The following is a 24,986-nucleotide window of genomic DNA, read 5'->3' on the forward strand; positions in this document are numbered from 1 at the left end:
ACCACTTGACACGCCACACAGATGACATGTTTATCGCGTGACGACAATTTCAACAGGTTAACGTGGGGTTTTACCACTTTAAATTTAGAAATCTGATGATTATTTCAATTACAAATACATAACATAAAACGTTTTTTTTTTTTTCTGCGTGCCAAATGAAGGAATGTTCGCTCTTTTCCGAGCAGACATTGAAGGCACCTGTGGTCGCGCCTCTGCATCCAAACGCTGTCTGGTTCTAAAAGTTTGCTGCACCTTGCTGGGCCAGCTCTTGTCGTCTTTTAAACATGGCTAAATGGGGCTTCATCTCCCTTCTTGTAGTGTTGTTAGCAGTGCTGCTGGGAGAGAGGATAGTCAACATAAGGTAAACAACGTTTCGTCCCTGTTTTTCTGTTTAGGCACGTGTTCCTCGTCCTAACTTGTTTACAAAAAATGCAGGAAGAGAGCGCTCGTTTCTCGTGAGCTGGTGAAGAATCATCTCCCGAACTGTGTTCCACTGAAGGGTCTAAGTAAGGTCATGTAAAAACTATTCAACCTAGTACTTTTACTTCGCCTAAAGTACACGTTGCGTGTGTTCTTAACAGATGTTGGCTCAGAAGATATTACTGTCTTCGGAGATGGATTCGGCTTTGTCAGCAGTGTAAGTAATTAACTTGTTAAGTTAATCAAAATGGCGTCCGTCACAAGAGACATTAGGTAAATAAACAGTAGGAGAATGACTGTTTATGCATTGGGGGTGAATACAGCTTCAAAATTATTGTCGCTGTTGTGTTTGATTTGGAATCACTTTTGGATATAACAGTTAAATTGCAAAGTCCAACCAGCCCATACTTGCCAACCTTGAGACCTCCGATTTCGGGAGCTGTGGGGGGGCGTGGTTAAGAGGGGAGGAGTATATTTACAGCTATAATTCACCAAGTCAAGTATTTCATATATATATATATATATATATATATATATAGAAATACTTGACTTTCAGTGTATTCTAGCTATATATATATATATATATATATATATATATATATATATATATATATATATATATCTATATCAGTGATGTGCGGTCACTGGAGGCAGGTGAGGCCCCGCCTCATGGAAAGAAAAAAAATCTATAAAGAAAAAAAATTAATTAAATTGTTATATGTATTCAGTGATTATACTATAACGTTATTTTCCATTTAACTTCACCAGTTTTAGATTATTTTTTATTCAAAATCGCTGAATTTTCACATTTGCCGTTCAAATACTGAGAAGAGACGGTGCGGTGATCAACAGCCAGTTGAGGCACGTCACTGAGTTGTGTCTCACCATGGATTGCGCAATGACTCGGCTAACTGCTGGCCTGCTGTGCAGTGAGACCGTATTCCTATATGAACTATATTATACATTTCCATAGTTTAGTTAGCTGAGGTATATAATGTACAGTGTATTTGGTCAACAACTGTATGTGTGTAACGTATTTCTTGTGCTGAGCGATCATAAAACGGCTGCAAAAGACGCACTGGCTGAGGCTCGCAGTAATATCCCGCCTCCTGCACCCCCGCCGTAGAATGCAACCCCTGACGGGAGTGTTATATCAACTAAAGCCCACACTTAAACTTTCCACGTGCAAGATTGAATCTATTTAAAAAAGTTATTTCATAAGAAGCCAAAAAGTGCAAAAACAATAATGTTCGTGTTGGAGGAGTTGTGAATGACTGCAGGGCCACAACATTAGGTACACCTGCAGACTACAGGTGTACCTAATTCACAACTCCTCCAACACGAACATTATTGTTTTTGCACTTTTTGGCTTCTTATTAAATAACTTTTGTAACCTATTTTTATGGGCTTTCCTCTTTGTGATGTTAAGTTCCTGTTATGCGCTGTTATACAGTATATGCCTTGAGCTCTTATTTTGAAGGCGCTAAGAGCGGACCGTCAAACAAGGAGACGCCTTGTTGTGTGCGCAGTTGTGCACTCTCTATAAGCCGTAGATGTTATAACGTGATTGGGCAGGCACGCTGTTTATATCGTGGGAAAGCGGACGTGAGAACAGGCTGTCGACACGTCACTCAGGTCCGCATGGAGCTGGAGGGGGCGTGGCCTCCAGCTGCGACTGTAAATCGGGATTTTTTTTCGAGAGAGGCGCTGAATTTCGGGAGTCTCCCGGAAAATTCGGGAGGGTTGGCAAGTATGAACCAGCCCAATGTGCAAAGTGTATAAGCATTATTTTATCCCATGCTGAATTTGTCAGTTACAAAGACATGAAGATTCCAGAGTTTGCAAAGTAGGTATTTGTAATCGAGAGCAAATACCAACAAAATTAATTAAATACATGTTAAAAATTCATTTGTACTTGATTGAGGAAAAAATAAGTATTTCATCCCCCACCAACCAGCAATAATTCAGAACCCCACACACAGATTGTGTGGTTAAAAAAGACACATTTGACAGCAACAGCTAGTAGGGCTACACGATTTTGAGAAAAAAACTAAGTGTGATTTTTCTCTTAAATTGAGATACAATTTGCAATTTTTATTTATTTTATACATAAAATATTATTATTGTAATAAATCAATCAATTAATCAAAGTTTATTTATATAGCCTTAAATCACAAGTGTCTCAAAGGGCTGCACAAGCCACAACGACATCCTCGACATCAGGGCTAGAAAAAACTCAACCCTATGGGTATGGATGATGTTCGAAAACCGGTTCTCCCGATGCTTCGATAAGAAAAGAATCGATTCCATGGATTCAAATCCCTTTTTGAGAACCGGTTCTCGTTATCAAAGCCACTATACCGTATTTTCGCGACCATAGATAGGGTGCACCGTATTAAAAAGCGTGTGTCAGTTACGGGTGCTATTTCTGTATTTAACGCATAAATAAAGCGCAGCATATTTTTGGGCGCAGGCATGGTTAAACATACGTACGCTAGCATGCATGGACGCTAGGGGTGTAACGGTACGTGTATTTGTATTGAACCGTTTCGGTACAGGGGTTTCGGTTCGGTTCGGAGGTGTACCAAACGAGTACACATGCTAGCAGCGACCGGGCTAGAACAACATGTAAAAGCCAGAGTTGGAAGACTCTCCTGCCTCGTTAAGATCTCCCGTTTGGGAACACTTTGGCTGCGGGATACAACAATGGAGGACTGAGGTTTGCCGACATTGTTCAGCAGCTGCTTCTGACAACACGTCAAACATGTGTTGCACCTTTCCTGCTTCCGACTCCCAGACCGTAGTCGAGGAGCGAAGGGGAGACACTCCTCCAGGGCCGATGTATTCTCGGGGGCAACACCCTTCACTCTACTCGGCAGTGGCTCTCCACAGCTCCAGACTCCAGGGTAAATGACGAGTCCGGCGATTAGATTCAAATTGTGGCTTTATTGAGGTCGTACACACAGCCAATCCAACAAAACACTCGCCACTCCCCGCACTCATGCTACCGCTCCCTCACCTCGCTCGCCCACACACTCACCTCACATGTTGTCACATATTAAAGGGCCACACACACATACGCCACTCTCATAACACATGCTAACCCATTTGAAGCGTCACCACCGCATTCAAGCAGCCTCTCCTCGGTGAGTCAGGCAGGGCTAAAGCAATAACAAATGTTTTTATAGCAGCAGATTTAAGTCCATATTGCATTAAAAACTAGATTTTGACTCACTTCTATGGTGGAAGAACAATGAACCCATATATCCTCTTACTGCCAAGTTAGCCAGGCTGAGGGGGGTGTGAGGGGGGAAGAAAAGTTAATCTGAGGCTGAGTTGACTTGAAACTGTTTAATGTTGCACGTTTTATATGTAGAAGAAAAGTTTTGTCATTTTATTTAATCTGAGCAACAACTTGAGGCAGTTTAATGTTGCTTAACGTGGACCCCGACTTAAACAAGTTGAAAAACGTATTGGGGTGTTACCATTTAGTGGTCAATTGTACGGAATATGTACTGTACTGTGCAATTTACTAATAAAAGTCTAAATCAATCAATCAAAAAAAGCACTTTATATGTAGAAAGGTTTTGTTAAGAAACCATTCTGAGCTTTATCTTATTTAGTTGTTATTTTATATATGTTGACCACATTAACCCTGGCAAAGGACCCTGTGTGTATATGTATGTTATGCCATTGTTTGCAAATTTGGTAAATAAATAACCAAAAAATTTATATTTTGTTGTTTTCGTACTGTACCGAAAATGAACCGAACCATGACCTCTAAACCGAGGAACGTACCGAACCGAAATTTTTGTGTACCGTTACACCCCTAATGGACGCTGTTTTAAAAAGGCAGCACGAGCAAATCTGGGTTCGGTTGTACTTTTATTGAAGTATTTATCAATGTACTCACATTATTTTTTGATCAATCCTCATCCACAAATCCATCAAAGTCCTCATCTTCTGTGTCCGAAATTAACAGCCGGGCAAGTTCTCCATCAAACACGCCAGAATACCTCTCCTCATTTTCAAAGTCAGTCTTGTTGCCGTGAGCTCCTCGGAAAAGATGCCGGCTTTTGCGAAAGCTCGAACAACAGTGCAAGCAGATATGTTAGCTCAAGCTTCCACGATCCATTCACAAATTGTGGCGTAACTTGCCCGACGCTGCCTCCCAGTTTTCGTGAAGCTGTGTTCGTCCGTCATCCATCGCTCCCATGACGCTCACAACTTCACTTTGAACGTCGGTTGGAGTTCCTTCGTCATGCCTTAATGATGACTTCAGGTGGAAAGTTTTATTTTGGCAGCTTCATCCCCTTGAAAATCACCATAGCAGTGGCAGTTTCTGTCCATTAGCATAGCAAGCTAGCACAACAGTAAAAGCCGACTTCTCTTGCCCCGTTGTGCGTATCGATTCGCTACCTTGCTGGTCCCCTTCTTTTCCACAGTGTGCTTCACCGGGATGTTGAAAGTGAGCAGCACCTCGTCCATGTTGGTGATGTGTGTAGGAGCCAAATAGAGAGCCATACTTGAATCTATGTTTATTTTATTATTTTTGAGTGATTGATGTGTGTATGTCAGTGTTCACCCTTTGCAGGTGGTGAAAAGTTCCCACGCAGGCCTATAAGGGGCAGGTGTGCGCTAGGCGCGTGATTGGCAGTCGGGCAGACGTCACCTGTCTGTAGACCTCGGCTTTATATAGGCTAACATTTATTTTGTTTCCCGAGTATTCTGTTCCTTGATTTTTGTAAATAAAACAATCTTCAATTGCGCTGCTGGATCAGTTTGAATTAGTGGATGGATAGCGGGAAAAGGAAGAATACGTGACAAGGAAGACTGTGTATGGTGTGATTTAGACAAGATGCCCGCGTGGACAAACATTTGAAACAAAGGGGTTATAGGAACAATCACTTTCAGTGTTTTATGCCACTTCAATGTGTTTGTGGGCATTTTTTTTTTATTTACAACGCACATAGCAGCACTATATGCTCACTGGCGTCGTGCCTTTAGCGTCCTCTCTCACCTGAAACCTTTACCCTTTAACGTCTGCATGCTGTCCTCAGTCACGTCCGCCTTTCCTCCATATAAACAGTGTGCCGGCCCAGTCACATAACATCTACGGCTTTTGGAACTCAGTGCACACACAAGGTGCACACACAACAACTTATCTGGATTCGATAAGAGATTCGATAAGGAATCGGGTCGATAAGAGGATTCGATAATGGCATCGACGTCGATAATTTCTTAACGAACATCATCCCTACCAATGGGATACAATGAGAAACCTTGGAGGGGACTGCAGATGTGTGTACATTCTCTTAAACAAAAAACAGAAAATCAGTAACTATCAGTGTTTATAATGTAATGTAATGATACTATATTATATAAATAATGCAACTAACAATTTAAAAGGATAAACACTTTTATTTTGTCATTATTGTAGAATTGTTTATCTTTGTACTGTAATTGGAAGGTAAATAACTTTTAGTTATCCTAAATAAACAAACACAAAAATTAAATGGGCTATCATTTCTTTAAGCAATTGTTTAACTTAAATACATGTTTAAGACATTTTAAGTGATGATTGTGGCTCTCTCTCTCTCTCTCTCTACACACATATATATATATATATATATATATAGCCACAGTCTATCCCAGGACAGCTGTGGCTACAAATGTAGCTTACCACCACCAGGTGTGCATGAATAATGGGTTCCCACCTCTTTGTGAGCGCTTTGAGTATCTAATAATAGAAAAGCGGGATATAAAATCTAATCCATTATTATTATTATTAATAAAGTGTTTTTTTTCCTACTAATTTTGCAAACACTTCTCACTGGCAAGTCGCAAGGCTCTCTGTCTGTGCTTCCTGTGTGTGTGGTCTTGCTAAGTCGCTCTCCGCCTACCGAGACAAAGATTGTGGATGACTGAAGAGAGGGCTCACTGTGTTCAGTTAATTTGACTGTTAAATAAACCTGCTAAGGTGCTGAGAGCAATGTACAGAGTGAGACGTCTTTCTCCCTGTTTTGGCGCGGAAGAAACGCGAGGTTCAACAATTCTGATTGGTAAACATGTCTGTCACTCAAATGTTGGTGACGTCAGAGAGAGAGAGAGAAAAAAAACTAAGCGTCTTGTGATTATCTATTGAGCCAATCAAAACTTCAATGTATGTTTTGGTTGTTGTCAGTTGCTTCCGTTGACATTAGGGAACGCTCGGAAGTAAATAGACTGTGCTATAAAACGGGAAAACCAAAAAGGCCAGCGGCCTTGCTGCGGTTTTGCTAGAAAATGTGTCCAAAACATCTTCGCATTTTTAGGTACTCAGGGGCTCCACTAGGGATTTTGGGCCCCATGAAAAGAATCTTTACAGGGCCCCCAACACAGTGTCATTATTTTTTCTGTATTATAATTTCATCATCATTAGGGGCCTCTCTGGGCCCCCCTCCATCATGGGCCCCTAGAATCCGTCTCCTTTACCCCCCCTTTTCGGCGCCCCTGTAGGTACTTGTGTGTTTAACGTGTTAATATAACTAGTCTAGGATTGGTAAATATCATGTAGTGATTTTGTTTTGAAATAAACCATACGTGTTTAGTGTAAATGCTCACTCTGGTGAGCTCACACATTTATATATATATATATATATATATATATATATATATATATATATATATATATATTTATATATATATATATATATATATATATATATATATATATATATATATATTAGAGATGCGCGGATAGGCAATTATTTCATTCGCAACCGCATCACAAAAGTCGTCAACCATCCGCATCCACCCGAACTAACATTTAATCAAAACCGCACCCGCCCGTTGTTATATATCTAATATAGACGATGCAAGGCATTAGTGAGGTTATAAAGCTTTTGCCTGTTAAAGAAAGGAGACTGATCCAATGTAGCAGAGACATTCAATGCGTGCCACGCTGTCACGGCCCAGACGCACACCAGTGCGCAATCATCTGGGAGCCGCACTGAGCGCACCTCCAAGCGCGCTCGCGCCACTCAAACTGCTGCAGGCAGCTGCGTTCTATCTTGTTTTAACATCCTGTGGCACTCTTCTGGGATCACGGCGGACGAAACTGCTCATGCTCAGGGTGTTTGTGGAGGTTCGGGGTTTTGCACAAATGTGATGCACCATGTTAGATGTCCCGGTTTTGTGACTGTCGTAGACATAAACAGTGTCGCAGCTCTTGCAAATCACGTAGCCAGCATTACTATCATCCTGATTTACAACCTCATAAAAACGAGTCCACGCTGAACTTTTCTGGCCTTTTTTTCCCCCTGGTCTTTAGTATTCCCTTTTTTAGTTTGTCGCGTACCACGTTTGCTGCCGGCGTTGCCATCTCTTTTTTTTTTCTTCTTCTGTTGTGGCATATGCTGCAGGTGCCTGCTCGTTTTTCGTATGTGGGTAACAACATTTAACTATGTATATATATATTTCCGAATTGGTTTAACTGCCACCCGACGGAATCTATTTAAAATCTAATTTTTTTTAATTTCAACCGCCCGACCCGACCCGCGGATAAAATCTAATTTTTTTTTATTTCAACCGCCCGACCCGCGGATAATCCGCGGACTCCACGGTTGTGTCCGCAAACCGCGCATCTCTAATATATATATATATATATATATATATATATATATATATATATATATATATATATATATATATATATATATATATAGCTATGATATAAATATATAGCTATGATACATATATATATATATATATATATATATATATGTATATATATATATAGCTATAATATATAGATATATATAGATATATATATATATATATATATGTGTGTATTAGTGACGTGCGGTGAGGTTCATGGCTGGTGAGGCACTGACTTCATCACAGTCAGATTTACAAACATATGAACCCTAAAGAGTATCTTATTCACCATGTGATTGGCAGCAGTTAACGGGTTATGTTTAAAAGCTCATACCAGCATTCTTCCCTGCTTGGCACTCAGCATCAAGGGTTGGAATTGGGGGTTAAATCACCAAAAATGATTCCCGGGGGCGGCGCCGCTGCTGCCCACTGCTCCCCTCACCTCCCAGGGGGTGATCAAGGGGATGGGTCAAATGCAGAGGACAAATTTCACCACACCTAGTGTGTGTGACAATCATTGGTACTTTAACTTAACTTTAACTTTACACATACAAACTGTAGTACACAAAAAAGCACATTTAATCAAAAAAAACGTTATTATGGTCTTACCTTTACTTATAAATGAAGTCCATGCGCCACTCCATCTGAACAAAAGCATCGATAACTTGTTTATAGAAGTCTTCCTTATCTTTCTTCAGCTTTAAAAGTCTCTCTGTCTCGATGGAGATCTTCCTTTAATTATTACCTCCTGCTTCGATTGAAAGTCCAGTTTAGAAAACTGTTTTATTTTAGATATGTAATCCTCCATGTTAAAAGTCCAGGCAAGAGGAAAAAATAAACGATCGCTAACTATTGCTGCTTGTTGTCTCTTATTCTGCAGCCGAGTAGTCGCAAAAATTATCTCTGGGATCACTAGCGCCTTCTACCACCATGAGGCGGGATTACTGCGAGCCTCAGCCAGTGCGTTTTCACAGCCGTTTTATGATTGCTCAGCACAAGAAATACGTTACACACATACAGTTGTTGACAAAAGACAAAATACACTGTACATTATATACCTCAGCTAACTAAACTATGGAAATGTATAATATAATTCATATAGCAATACGGTCTCACTGCACAGCAGGCCAGCAGTTAGCCGAGTCATTGCGCAATCCATGGCGAGGCTCAACTGGCTGCTGATCACCGCAAGTCTCTTCTCAGTATTTGAACGGCAAATGTGAAATTTCAGCGATTTTGAATAAAAATAATCTAAAACTGGATAAGTTAAATGGAAAATAACTTTATAGTATAATCACTGGATACATATAACAATTAATTTTTTTTTCTTTTTACATTTTTTTTCTTTCCATGATGGCACGTGAGGCCCCGCCTCACCTGCCTCCCCTGACTGCACGTTACTGGTCCAGCCCCTCTCGAGAGGACTGGTTCCAGAGCCCTTGTGCGTGAAAGTGAGTCCGACAAGATCTAGCTGGAACTTCTCCACCTCACGCAGCAGCTCAGGCTCCTTCCCGCCAGCGAGGTGACGTTCCACGTCCCAAGACCTAGCTTCTGTTGCAGAGGATCGGACCACCAAGGGCCCTGCCTTCGGCTGCCGCCCAGCTTACACTGCACCTGACCTCTTTGCCCCCTCCTATAAGTGGTGAACCCATTAAAAGGGGGCCCCACATTATCTTTTCAGGCTGTGCCCGGCCGGGCCCCATGGGCACAGGACCGGCCATCAGGCGCTCGCCATCGAGCCCCACCTCTGGGCTTGGCTCCAGAAAGGGGCCCCCGGTGACCCGCATCCGGGTGGGGGAAATCTGGGTCCTTGAATTTGACTTTGCATAGAGGTCTTCGAGCTGATCTTTGTCTCATTAAGCAAAAATGCTAACAAAATCAATTCTTAAAGGACTACAACACTGTTTATTAAATCACAGAATAACATAGCAATCACCATACATCATGCAGCCAAGTAGAATAGAGGTTAACATAAAAGCATATCATAGCAATCCCCAGATATCATAAAATTGTGCCTGCTAAATTTTTTTTTAAACATTTAGCATGTGAGCAAACGCTCACTGATTCTGATATCATCACAAATTAGTAATTGTCTTTGTGTTATTTCCTCTCGTTATTTCCTCTGTAAATGTCAACAATTACTTGCAGGGTTTGAAGTACTCAGGATTGCCATCCTCAGACTTACCTGGAAAGATCTTCCTCCTCGATCTGGAAGGCTTTCCGATAAAACCGGTCGAGTTGCGCATGCCGCGAAACTTTGACCCGGAGACGTTCAACCCTCATGGCATCAGTGTCCACACAGACACAGCTGGTAAGAGCAGTCCTTACAAACTGCATTCATGCACATCGAGGGATTAAGCAGAACTATAGCAATGGCGGATTGATTTGTTTACTCTGCTGACATGTAAGATTTGTTAAAGCATGTGTCCAAACCTGTTGTCTTCGCAAGCAGCTGTAAACCATCCAAAACTACAGGGTGTGTCTTTTTGTAGATAATCAATCAATCAATGTTTATTTATATAGCCCTAAATCACAAGTGTCTCAAACGGCTGCACAAGCCACAACGACATCCTCAGTACAGAGCCCACATTTCATCGGTACAGAGCCCACATTTCATCAGATTAACACAACATGATCAGGACATATACATGTTTTCTTATAGAGCGCATCATAAGCCTCACCGGACTATAAGCCGCACATATATACCTTGGGAAATTAGTTATTTACAATGAGAAAGATTTCATAAATGCTTATTTAAAAACCTTAATTGTTTCCAAACAGTGTCTGTAACACGGCAGTAAAACAGCGTCATTGTCATGGACCCACGAGCGGTGAAAGCTAGCTCTCCAATCAGCTAAACAGACTTAATAACTCCACGGTGACGTCTTGGTGAATTTACTGAGGAATTTATTAAACTGGAAAGATACAAAAATAATTATATTGTAAGGTAGTAATACTAACACAGACATTCGTAAACGTGTTAGCATATTAGCTAATGCTAACAACGCTAGCTTTATTACATTACCGGTAGATAGCATGGACAAATATGCATGAAAACACTCCTTCAGACATCGCACATGGTATGGTTTAGTAAGTAAGAATTGTTTTAGTTATACTGTAAAACAAACGTGCTTGGAGGGATGAATGAAGAATCCATACGAGTAGAAACGCTATGGACGATTAGAAGACGGAACGGCACTTCTACTTCTGGTCCAAAGCTTCTTCTTCTTAATCTCTCTTTTATTGGCAGTTGGTAAGCAATGTTGTGGTGTGCTTTATCACCACTTACTGATATGGAGTGTGAATCAAGATGGAACCCGACTCCTAAATTATGTTATTTAACCCTGTCTTTCTAAAAAAAAAAAATATATATATGTATTGCTTCATACCCCACATGTTCCGAATTCAACCTTATATCGTCCACTGCTGAACTAACCTTCTCTTTCGCTAACTTATTTTTCATTATTTCCCTATCTCTATTGTATTTCCTACACTGCATTATTACATGCTTTTCATACTTTATTTAAATACGATAATCACGCATCCCTGTATTATATTTTTCTATCAATTTCAATGAGCTATTGAGATGTGTGTCTAAACCTCATTCTTGTAATGATATCCTCATCTGTCCTATTTCTATTGTCTCCTCTTTTTACTCATACACTCCTCTGGACTCTGTAATGTTGCCTACTTGTTGTTTCTTTATTACAACAACCCTGACATTTTTTATTTAGTTATTTATTAACTATAATTTTCACTTCTGCTTCACTGTGATCGATCTCCATGTTTATTTTAGTTTTAGTTGTTGCTTGCTTTCCATACTTATCTGTTAGTTTGTTCCCCTCAACTGCTACGTGAGCAGGTACCCACAGAAATGTTACCACACTTCCCACTTAATTTATCCTAAAGATTCTGTACGATTTCAAATATTAAAAACCTGCCTTGTTTTTGAAGCTGTTTGCTATGCTGATTAATGCATTACTCGAATCCGTGCACACGACTCCTTGCTTTATTTTCCTCTATTCAATTAACTGCAATGTAAATTGATACTAATTCCCCCCGTATAAAGTATAAACTGATAACTTGTCGCTAATTATTTTATTCAATACTTAATTTTTTTGTAGATAACTGCTGAAATGCTTACTTTATTATTCATAGTATTTGATGCGTCTGTATATATTTTGACATATTCTGAATACTTTTATTACATTTTTCTATTCAATAATGACTTAGATTTGTATTATTTAATAATTGCATATCAACGTTTGGTATGCCATACATTCACTGTGGTATGGCAGGAATTGGTACTATTGGGCTAACTATACTATTTCCAATTTGAACTTTTTTACATAAATCTATTATCCATTCAAAACTCTTAATGTTCTCTTCTCTTTTTGTTAGCAATTGATTAGTACCTGATGAGTTGGATGTCCTTCCCCTGGACCCATTTAAATTTGCCCAATAAACTGCGGTTAGTTGAGTTCCCCTCATTTCTAATGTTTTTTTTAAATTAATTTCTACCTGTAACGCTGCCCCTGGTTGATTTTGTAGCTCCACAACATAACCTAAAGCCAGGAATTGGATCTTGTCTATTTTCCCAAGTAATGTTTTTGAAGCTGACTGATAAATGATGTAGCCATAATCAATTAAATACAGATCTAATGAAACTGATTGCTTTCAGTGCCAGTCTATCGCCCCCCGCACCCCCCAATCTTTACCCCTCAAAGTCCTCATTATATTCAACACCTTTATAATTTTTCTCCACAATTTTACTGATATGGATTAACCAGTTAACATGTTGAATTTATTTTCCTCTATTCAATTAACTGCAATGTAAATTGCTACTAATTTCCACTTAAAATCCGATAACTTGTCGCTAATTATTTTTTTCAATACTATACTTTTTTGTATAATAATTGCTGAAATGCTTACGGTACTTATGATATGGATTAACCAGGTAACGTTTATCAAACCATATTCGTAAATATTCAAACACTTGTACCTCTTCTATATTTTCACCATAAATCTGAAGTTTGTTTTGAACCTTCCTTTTTGTAAAAATCATGACTTTGTTCTTCCCAACTGAAAATCTTAAACACCAAGCTGTTCTCCAAGCTTGTACTTTTTTTTCTTTTTTTTAACAGCTTTTTGAATCTTTTTTTCTGTATTATTTGTATTTCTACGTATTTTTCACATTACTCCATCATCAGCAACAAGTGCCACCTCCACTAATCCTTCCACTTCACTAAACACTTCATTTATCATTATTGAGACTAGTACTGGACTTATTATACTCCCTTGCGGGGTTCTATTTTCCACTATATGTGTCCTCTATTTTCACTAAAATGTTTTGACTTGTTAAGAAGCTTTTTATCCATCTATACATTCTTCCTATAATCACAATTTTATTTACTGTAATTTCATTAGCAATCCCTGTTTCCACATCATATCATACGCCTTTTTGTAATAAAAAGAAATACTGCAATTATGCTTTCTTTATCAATTTGGCCTTTCTAACTTCACAGCTGGGTCATTTTTGTTATCTTCCTTTTCAAAATAGACTTTTAATAATTTCTTTTGATTTTAAATAATATACTATCCAACCATCCATTTTCTACCGCTTGTCCCTTACGGCGTTGCGGGGGGTGCTGGAGCCTACCCCAGCTGCATTCAGGCGGAAGGTGGGGTACACCCTGGACAAGTTGCCACCTCATCACAGGACCAGCACAGATAGACAACAATCACACTCACATTCACACACTAGTTTTTCGTTAATCATTTGTTCTATAATTATGCCCAAATTTGAGGTCAATGCTATCAGTCTATTGTTAACCTACATCTTCTGGATCTTTTCCTGGTTTGCATATTCGAATTACAACAGCTTCTTTCCATTTTGCTGGTAATTTTCCTTCTTCATATATCTTATTATATAATTTCAACACTACTTCTTTACTTATGCTACCAGAATGTTTGATCATTTTGTAGCTCACTTGGTCGTTTCCTGTTGTTGTATGTCTAACCTGTTTTAATACTCCAACCATTTAATTCATAGAAAATGTCACATCTATTGTGTTTCTGAAGCCATTATCATTATCATTAGTCATTTATCCAATGTTTCCTCTCTCTTACCTCTTTCTTTATTTCTCTAATTATCATTGCTATGCACTTTTACAAAGGTCCCTGCTAAGAGTTCTTCAGCCTTTTCTTTATTTCCTACAACACACTATGTCCCATCTTTCGTCACATGATTTTTATGTTCACTTCTGATCCCTGACATTTTCTTTACCATTTGAGATTGTTGCCTTCTATACTGAATAATATCCTGAAAATTATGAGTTCTTCTTAATCCTCTGAAAGCTTTATTCCGTTATTGTATTGTCTGTGTCCACCATTGGCTGATTCCCAATATGCCTTTTGTTATATTTGTATTAAGATTTTCAATATCTTGATTTGTAACAATCTGCTTTAATTTCCTTTCTTATTCTAATATGTTCTCAGTTTGCATGATTGTACTCCCATCTCCCTTTTTTGTTATTGCTCTCTGTCCTTTGATTTATGTTCATGTACTATAAATGAAAATTGGGTAGTGATTGGGTATTTATTTCCCACTCCACCTTTGCCGCTAACCACTGAGATACTATTGTTAAATCTATTGCTGTTTCTTTACCCGTAACTACATCTAAACGTGTTTCCGACCCATCATTCACATACACCAATTCTTTTTCCTCCAAAAATGCTTCCAATATTTCCCCATTCCAGTCATCCCTTTCACCCCACACTGCGCTATGTGCATTAAAGTCACAACACCAAATAATATTTCCACTAATCCAATCCAATCCACTTTATTTATATAGCACATTTAAACAACAAAAATGTTTCCAAAGTGCTGCACAACAATATTAAAAACAATATTCAAGTATTATCCTTAGCTCCACCAATGACTGAATAAAAACAAAAAATAAATACATATGAAACCAATATAAAAATAAATATGAATAAAAACGATTTCAAAGGATAAAACCAATTAAAACAATAAAATAGAAATCAAAATTTAAAAAAACAGAGGACAACAGAGGACCACAACTCACGTAGTATTAAAAGCCAAAGAATAAAAGTAGGTCATAAGACGAGACCTAAAACACTCCACTCTGGGAGCAGTTCGAACATGAAGGGGCAGAATATTCCAGAGCTTAGGGCCGACCACAGAGAAGGCCCTGTCTCCCCTGGTTTGTCACTACAGTCTTCTACTATTGTTTTCAGTTGATGTATTTGTTGTTTCTCAGATGGGTTACAGAAATTTAGCACGTTGTACCTTTCTTTATTATTTCATTGTTTAACTCTTATTATTTCTATTCCTTGTTTAACTTTCAATATTTCATATTGAATGTCTTCTCTAATAAAAATGGCACACTCTCCGCTTTGCCCACCCTCTGTCTTTATTTATTGTAAAATATCCTTTTATTATAAAGTTCAAATTGTTGTTTCTGAATACATATAATTTTTGGTTTAACATCCATATTTTTAACAAACCACTTTATAGTAACTCCTGTCCATTTGCCATCAAACTTCGGGCGTTCCACTGTAAGATTAACATAGTGTAGCATTTTGGTAACATGTCTCTATTTCATCTACTCGCTGTAGTTTACTGTGCACCTGTTTCCAAGATAACTCTTTCCGATTTAGGGATTTTGCTGCTACTTTGACGATTATTTTTGACCTTTTCTGTTTTATTTGTTGCCTGTTTAGTACAGTTTGTCACAATGCAAGTAGCACAACTAATTTCTCCAAAGAAATTCCTGTATTTGGTGTTTCTTGTCTTTTATTACTTGTACAGTTCTCATTTCTTTGTTCTCCACTTTCTTGTTGTCTTACTTTGAGTGCTTCTGCATCTGTAATATTTCTTTCCACTCTGATTTGCTGTACCTGAGTTTCCTAATGATGCTGTTGTATTCCCTACACAATTACAACACTGACCATTGCGTCCACATTGTCAATATTTAAGGTCTTCTCCGCACCTTCCATAGTGTATTTTAGCATGACACACACTAGCTACTGTATATGCCATAGCGTTGGCACATGAAACAGCGTACAGGAGGTGGAATGTAAGGTCTGATGTTAAAGCTTAAAAAGCCAATCATAATACTATCTGGCAGGAGTTCGTGGACAAACTGCACTTGCACAGATTCGCTCACTGTCCTTTCTCTTTTCCAAAATGCCATTAACCTCTTCATCTCCGTGACAGTTCTCCCTTGTACTTTGTTTTTCAACTCCTCAAAGTTTTCTACTCTTGGGATTCCTGTCACTACTCTCCTTTCCCCGTTTTTTCACCAGCTTCTATTCTTCATTTTATTAACGGTATCTTTTTGTACAACTTTTGTTCTCCATTTTTACATAAAATTTATAGTCTTCTGTACCTTAGCACTTTTGCCATTTCAACTCCTCCGATTTCTTTCTTTAGCCCTTTAGCAAGCGTCGTCAAGCTTATCATTCATAATCTGTTTGTTTTAAATTTCAATATTACCTTGTACTTTTCCCCCATAACCCTTTTTGTCTCTTCCCCTCCATCTTCTTCCTGCACTCTTTTACCACTCGATTTCCCATTATTTATTCTCCATTTCTTCCCTCGCCACTCTAGTCCTATCCATTTCCATATCTTCCTCATACAACCCACCACTCACCACTTCCATCTCGATTCAGTTACAAATCAGTTTAAGCTTAAACCACCAAAGATTCAAATTCAAATTGATACTCGTATGTAACCGTCCGAACACTTCTCAAGTTCAGTTTTTCGGTTAAAAGTTTTACTCAGCAGGAAACACTTGCAGGCATTCACCCAGCTGCACCTGCAGTGGGCATACTCGTCCAAAAGATAGTGCCATAGCACAAACTATAACACACCATTTAAGTGTCGTTGCATGTGTTTAATGAAATCTATTTGCTTTATGGCCGTGAGCTAAGAAAAATGCATACAGCTTTAGACCAGTGGTTCTTAACCTAGGTTCGATCGAACCCTAGGGGTTCGGTGAGTCGGCCTCAGGGGTTCGGCGGAGCCTCCGCCACGGAAGTAAAGACACATCCGACTTATAGTGTAAATAAAAACTTCTCCCTATCGACGTATTATGGATACCCCCAAACAATGTTCCCTCTAATTTTCCATCTGATTTTCAGGTTTTTTGATTGATTGATTGAAACTTTTACTAGCAGATTGCAAAGGAAGATAATACATTATATGAAACAGTACAGTTTACACAGTACAGTACATATTACATACAATTGACCACTAAATGGTAACACCCGAATAAGTTTTTCAACTTGTTTAAGTCGGAGTCCACGTTAATCAATTCATGGTAATATGTGTAAGGTGTGTAATTTGTTGTGTGTTGATGCACTGTGTTGGTTTTGTTCTTTGAACAAGGGGATGTTCATGCACGGTTCACTTTGTGCACCAGTAAAAAAAACATATGACTTTTTCTTGAATTTGAAAAAAAAAAAACATTTTATTTTTCACTAAAGAAGGGTTCGGTGAATGCGCATATGAAACTGGTGGGGTTCGGTACCTCCAACACGGTTAAGAACCACTGATTTAGACATAGCTGTCACCACCTTGAACTCTAACTTATAATAAATAATTCACCCCTATACAATATCCTACCCTAATACCCTACTGTGCAATATTACCCTTTGAGTGCAATACATCCGACACTGATTGTTATTTATTACTCCGGTACTCTTGTCTTGTTCTATATATTGTACAGTATTTTGTATTTTGTATAGTGTTTTATATATTGTACAGGATTGCTTATTATTTTTATTGAATAGTAGTCAATTCTTAGTTTTATCTTTATTACCTCTTGTGTAATTTATTTGTATCCCATGTTGTTCCCACTACAGCACCTTAAGTTGGAGTCCTTAATCTCGTTCTGTGCAAATATAATGACAGTAAAGTCCATTATATTCTATTCTATTCTAAATTAGCCGCACCAATTTTTTTGCCACGGTGTTCAAATTCCTAAGAAAAAAGTAGCGGCTTATCACATAGTTTGGAATTTACAGTAATATAGATAATGAATATTGCATTCTTTAAAGGACAGACACAAAATTATGTGACATTTTCTTTTTTTACCAGTCCACCCTCCATGTATTTCCTTCCTTTTAATCCAGTGCTTTATTTTCCTCATTCTTTTAGATGGCACCGTATACCTGTTTGTCGTGAATCATCCTTACGGGAAAAGCCAAGTGGAGTTGTTTAAATTCGTTGAAGAAGAGTTCTCCCTGTTGCATCTGAAGACCTTCAAGCATGAACTTCTTCACAAGTAATGCAACACAACAGCTTTCATTGTATAATGATCTGGGGCCGTATTTATCAAGTGTCTTAGAGTGCCATTTTACACTTAAGTCCTGAGAATTTGCGAAATTTAGTCCTACTCTCAAACTTAAGAATAAAAGCTATTTATCAACTTTCTTAAGTCTAAGAATCACTCCTACTCTCCACGATATTTAAGAGACCTTCAGAGGTGTCCTAAGTGGTTAGGAGTTGCCAGCGAGGGATGGCACTGAGGCGAGAGAGACGTGCGCGAACGTTCAGGGAGCGGAAGGATGTCCTGGCTTTGTTTGATGACGAGCAGCTGATCAAACGGTATCGTTTAGACCAGGGGTCGGCAACCTTTACCAGTCAAAGAGCCATTTTGACCAGTTTCACAAATTAAAGAAAACAATGGGAGCCACAAAAATCTTTTGAAATTTAAAATGAAATAACACTGCATTCAAAGTTTTTTTTTGCTTTGTGTTATGTATAAACCAGGGGCCGTATTTATCAAGTGTCTTAGAGTGCCATTTTACACTTAAGTCCTTAGAATTTGCGATATTTAGTCCTACTCTCAAACTTAAGAATAAAAGCTATTTATCAACTTTCTTAAGTGTAAGAATCACTCCTACTCTCCACGATATTTAAGAGACCTTCGGAGGTGTCCTAAGTGGTTAGGAGTTGCCAGCGGGGGATAGCACTGGGCGAGAGAGACGTACGCGAACGTTCAGGGAGCGGAAGGATGTCCTGGCTTTGTTTGAGGTTATTGAGCAGCTGATCAAACAGTATCGTTTAGACAGAGCGGGTATTATTTTTGTCACAGATTTAATAAGGGGCGTCATCTCATCAGCAACATCACGCAGCAGAGCTTTCACAGCAGAACTAAAGGTCATCACAATGCTTCGATATCTCGCCACTGGGAAAAGAATTGGAAAGAAAAGGAAACATTTATTTTTGATTCATTGCCAATATTGTTTGTTTGTTTTGTATTATTTTGTAGTTTATTGTCAAAATATACACTCCCATTGTCCACTTAAATATTTCTAAGATATTTCTTTATTCTTAGACAAGGGATTCCCTTCCGTGATTGGTCATTTCTATGGACACAGAAATGACGTCACCTAAAATTCCGTTTACGGCACATAGTAATGTCGTAATTCAGCTCTGAGTGTGACACTTAAGATTCAGTCCTACACTTTGCTGAAAGTGTGAGTAAGACGCTTGATAACTAACTTTTAAGTGCAGCTTTCAGCAAAGAATTTCTTTACTCATAAGTCAACTCTTAGCAGACTTCTTAGGAGTTATTCTAAGACGCTTGATAAATACGGCCCCAGGGGTCTAGTGATGGGTCCGGCAACACCGATGCATCGGAGCATGCGTCGAGCTCATAGAGCGAAACCCTGTGTCGGTGCGCATACCGCTTTTAGAAAGTCACGTGACCGATCATGAGCTGTTTTGGTCAAGTGACCGATACGCGAACTGTGTCGCACTTCCGCCTCCTCTAACCTAACCCCCCCCCCCTCTCTATATCCCACACATTGTAAATAATGTAAATAATTCAATGTATATACTCTGATGATTAACTTGTGTGATGACTGTATTCTGTATTATGATGTTAGTATATGTCTGTATCATTAATCAAACCCCGACTTAAACAAGTTGAAAAACTTATTGGGGTGTTACCATTTAGTGGTCAATTATACGGAATATGTACTTCACTGTGCAACCTACTAATAAAAGTCTCAATCAATCAATGAAAGAAATCGTCTAAAATTGAATACGTTGGAAAAACTTTTTTTTTTAATAAAAATGTGTAAAAAATTAATTAAAAAAAATCCCAGTCCACAAGCATCCTCATTCACAACACATTCTCTTAGATTTCCATGTTATGATACATGTTCACATTTTTTATTGACTGTATCTAAAAAAGATAAAAATATATTTTTATTTAAATGAAGATATGAAATAATCCTAAATAAAATACAATGACTTGGTTTATATTATTGTATATACTAGGTCATAAAATCAGTGTCAGTTGAGTCAGTCCATAGGTTGCCTGTAGGGATTTTTAATGTCCAGCAGATGTCAGTATTTAGTGACACAGTATCGACACAGTATCAGTACAGTTTTGCAATGTGTCGAAACGCTTCATGACGCCTCATCAACCCATCACTACAGGGGTCTCAGACACGCGGCCTACACCTTAATATGAAAATTGATTGTTACTGCGGCCCGTGGGTTTTATATAAATGGCGCTTGACAGCGTCATACATGCTATCCCTCCCACTTTTTCCGGGAGACTACGAATTTCAGGGCAAGTATTCTCTCAAACGTGCCATGATGGTACAGCATTGAAAGCCCATTACAACCAGCGTGCCGGCCCGGTCACACGTTGTATGGGACTTCTGCTTGCTCACGTTAGTGACCGCAATGCATACTTGGTCAACAGCCACACAGGTTACACTGACGGCGGTGGTATAAAACAACTTTAACACTCTTACTAATAATGCGCCACACTGTGAACCCACACCAAACAAGAATGACAAACACATTTCGGGAGAACATCTGCACCGTAACACAACATAAACACAACAGAACAAATACCCAGAATCCCATGCAGCCCTAACTCTTCCGGGCTACATTATACACCCCCGCTACCAAACCCCGCCCACCTCAACCGACCACACAGCAGAACTAAAGGTCATCACAATGCTTCGATATCTCGCCACTGGGAAAATGAATTGGAAAGAAAAGGAAACATTTATTTTTGATTCTTTGCCAATATTGTTTGTTTGTTTTGTATTATTTTGTAGTTTATTGTCAAAATATACACTCCCATTGTCCACTTAAATATTTCTAAGATATTTCTTTATTCTTAGACAAGGGATTCCCTTTCGTGATTGGTCATTTCTATGGACACAGAAATTACGTCACCTAAAATTCAGTTTACGGCACACAGTAATGTCGTAATTCAGCTCTGAGTGTGACACTTAAGATTCAGTCCTACACTTGCTGAAAGTGTGAGTAAGACGCTTGATAAATACGGCCCCTGTATTATATTGGAATCTTCAAGGTGGTACGCACCAAGGACCTTGTAAACGTTCAGGCTTCAGGGGATTTTTAAATTTTTGGTTGATAAGATTTTTTCATTTTATTTTTCATATTTATCTCATATTTATATTTACAAATTGAAATGATTTTAAGTACACAGTACCATTGATCCAACACACTGAAGTGTAACTTGAAAAGTGGCATGGTCACCCTACTGAATTTACTTTGCAGGTTAAAAACATTAATAATTATCTATATGATTAAATTCATGTTAGCATTTACGGTAGCTAGCGATTAGCGCTTTAATTGCCAGCTATGGATTAGCGGTGAGAGCTGCAAGCTAGCGATTAGCGACATTATTCTGTATCATTTGAATGTTTTAGTATTGCACAATAACAAGGTACCTTCTAGAGCTAGTTTTAATTAAAACACAATTAATTCAAAATATTTAATTAGGGCAGGGGTGTCCAAACGTTTTCCCCCACACTGAAAAGTCAACGCATATGGCAGCCATTTTGACATTTTATTTTCTTGAAAGAAAAAATACTAAAAAGAAACATTTATATATAAACTTGATTTTGCCCGGTTTGTATTGTGAATTACAAAACGTTTTATCAGTATCAACGTTTCCGCTTTTTCTTTTTACATTGTCTTTTTGTTGAAATTTTTTCAGTTTTTGTGTTCCTTGGCCACATTTTGACCATTCCTGTAGAAGAGCATCTCCTCTTCATCTCTCCATCAGTTTGGGGGTCCTTGACCTGGAAAACGTTGAAGACCCCAGCTCTAGAAAGTTAGGGTCTTCCAGTCATCCAGTTAAGGTTGCCCCTTTTTAACTGTTCTAGGCCAAAATAGATGATAAAATAAACATTAACAGAGACAGCGCCTTCTGCTGGATTCATAGCTGCACCACTTTTTTCCCCTTGCCAAAAGCGGACTCAAACTGCTTTCTGTATAAGTTATCGTAAAACCCCCCAACATATTTACATTGTAAAGCAGAGAGAATACATTTTTCAGAATGATTAACAATACAGACAATGTTTATGTAAGTGTAAAAAATAAGTAATCCACTACTTATGTTATGTCATGTCTCACCCGTAACAACAAATGATGGTGTAATGCATCAGGGGTTCACATGAGATGCACCTCAAGCCTCTCGTCTTTAACATTTTTGACTTTGACGAGAAAATTAAAAAAAACGCAGCGCAGGTATATTTCCTCAAAAATGTTTAATCAAGTCACAAATTTTACGATCATCAATTTTACGGGACATTAGACTTCCGAGGTTCAACTGCATTCTCCAATGAAAAACGTGTGTGTGTGTGTGCACTTGTCTCACCATCCTTGTGTGGACATATCCTTTTGACTTGTGAGGACATTTGCCTGGTCCTCACAACTACAGAAGTAAAATTTTTTTTTTTCTTTGTGTGTTTTGCATTCTGAAGTGAGGTTGCAGCTCTCTACTCCCATCTAGTGCTAGATATATTTGTTTCATCATTCTAGCTATAGTGGAAAGAGGGGCCCTCACAACCTACTAACCAAATGTGGGTCCACACAAAGTAGGCAAGACATGTATAGGTGTGTGTGTGTGTGTGTGTGTGTGTGTGTGTGTGTGTGTGTGTGTGTGTGTGTGTGTGTGTGTGTGTGCGCGCGCATATTTTCATTATTTTAATTTATTTATTTTTTTCCGTTTTTCCCTTCTAGTGTCAACGACATTGTGGCATTGGGAGTGGACCGTTTCTATGCCACTAATGATCACTATTTCCCACAGGAATTCTTTAAAATAATAGAGCCTCTTCTGGCTCAACCTTGGACTAATGTTGTGTATTACAGTCCAGAGTCTGTCAGAGTGGTCTCTGAGGGATACTACTTTGCAAATGGCATCAACATCTCACGAGACAAAAGGTTGGCAAGTTCTTTTGTGTAGTTGTGTAATTGAGCTATACATGCTTTAATTCCATATTTGTGTCATAAACAGGTATATCTATGTGTCAGATTCAATGGACCAAAATGTGCATGTTTTGGAGAGGAAAGAAGACAATGCATTGGTCTCTGTGAAGGTGAATAAGACAAAGATAATGTATATTCAAATGATTAAGGGTTATTAATTACAATGAACAGCTAGAGCAATACTGTATATGTGGTTACCCCATACAAAAAATGTAGGAAATTGATATGACCGCAAAATAAGATGAAGCTGTGGCAATAAGACACATTTTGAGTTATAATTTTGTCTTCTACCTGGTCACCAGTCCGTGGCGGTGGGTTCACTCTGTGACAACATCGAAGTTGACCCTCACACAGGTGACCTTTGGATGGGCTGCCACCCCAATGGATGGAAATTTGTTAAGTCTGACCCTGAAGATCCAGCTGGATCAGAGGTATGTGGTGGAACATCTTACAACAGTCAACTGTTCAAATCCTCGTGCATTTATTGATTTATAAACTATTTTAAATCTAGTTCAAGATGGTTATTTATTTACTATGATGTCGTTACTTCTAGGTTATCCGCATCCAGGACATTCACTCCGACGAACCACTGGTGACTCAGGTGTATGCTGATGATGGTCATGTGATCATAGGTTCCTCTGTAGCTACAACCTATGGAGGCAAACTGCTCATTGGCTCGGTGTTTCATAAAGCCTTATGCTGTGATTTGGAGTAGGCAGTGAGTGTAAATTGTAACAGAATACCAGATGGCTCACGAATAAGACGAGTAAAGAAAGTAAAATAGATGGTGATAGGAATTTATTGTTTTTAACACTAATTGTAAGGCCTCTTTTGTTGAGTAAGTCATGCGCTGGTAACTGGAAATTGTCTTCTCCACATTAAAAATAGGAAACCTTTCTTACCATTTTTATATCCCGCTCACAATATTTAAGGTAAACACAAAAATTATGTCAGTCTCGGTCTGCTTTAGATAAGTTTTCCAGCAGCTTTTCATTGATGGACAGGTTATGGATAGGGTGTTAGTTTATTTCCAACATGTATACAAATACAATATGAGACATCACACACATTGTTTCCAGTTTCTCATTCTGGCATGTTTGAAAAGGAGTAGGAGGAAGCAGAGCCTATTTAATCCTACCCCTTTTTGTTTCATAGCAATTTCAAACACATTTGTTTGTACTAAAATCTGCAACACAACAGTTAATAAATAAATGACTAAGTAAATAAATAAATAGACAAATGCATAAGTAATTAGTTTACATAAAGAGATGATCTAATTTTTTATTAAGGCTCAAAATGTTTATCAGGATATTTTTTTTTACTTTGTGAACACTTTGAGTGAACAGTTGCTTAAACTGGATCGTATTAGTACATTGTTCATTAATCCATTCCATAATTGTATTCCACATACTTATATGCTAAAGGTTGTGAGTGTTGTACATGCATACAAATGTTTTAAATGAGATTTTTCTCTGAAGTTATTATTCTCCCCTCTGTTGAGAAGAATTGTTGTCAATTCTTGGTTAGCAGGTTATATTTACTTTTTGCATAATTTTCGCTGTTTGCAAATGCACCAAATCATTGAATTTCAATATGTTTGATTCAATAAATAAAGAGTTTAAATGTT

The 24,986-nt window shown here is 38.4% G+C and overlaps 1 protein-coding gene across 2 annotated transcripts; it reads left to right on the plus strand.

Annotated features, from left to right (window-relative positions):
- On the plus strand, nt 1-24,986 carry LOC133599991 (serum paraoxonase/arylesterase 2-like). Of its 2 annotated transcripts, XM_061952896.2 has the most exons (10): nt 11-56; nt 162-361; nt 436-506; nt 582-637; nt 10,207-10,369; nt 18,245-18,371; nt 23,114-23,314; nt 23,388-23,469; nt 23,662-23,790; nt 23,913-24,986. In XM_061952896.2, exons 2-10 carry the CDS (start codon nt 285-287, stop codon nt 24,072-24,074), a joined length of 1,068 nt encoding a protein of 355 aa, XP_061808880.1. In that variant the 5' UTR covers nt 11-56; nt 162-284; the 3' UTR covers nt 24,075-24,986. The 2 variants fall into 2 exon arrangements, with proteins under 2 accessions (XP_061808872.1, XP_061808880.1); XM_061952888.1 differs by having other exon boundaries at nt 1-361.

Source organism: Nerophis lumbriciformis, linkage group LG04 (genome assembly GCF_033978685.3).
Source record: "Nerophis lumbriciformis linkage group LG04, RoL_Nlum_v2.1, whole genome shotgun sequence".
In the NCBI taxonomy this organism is placed as follows: Eukaryota; Metazoa; Chordata; class Actinopteri; order Syngnathiformes; family Syngnathidae; genus Nerophis; species Nerophis lumbriciformis.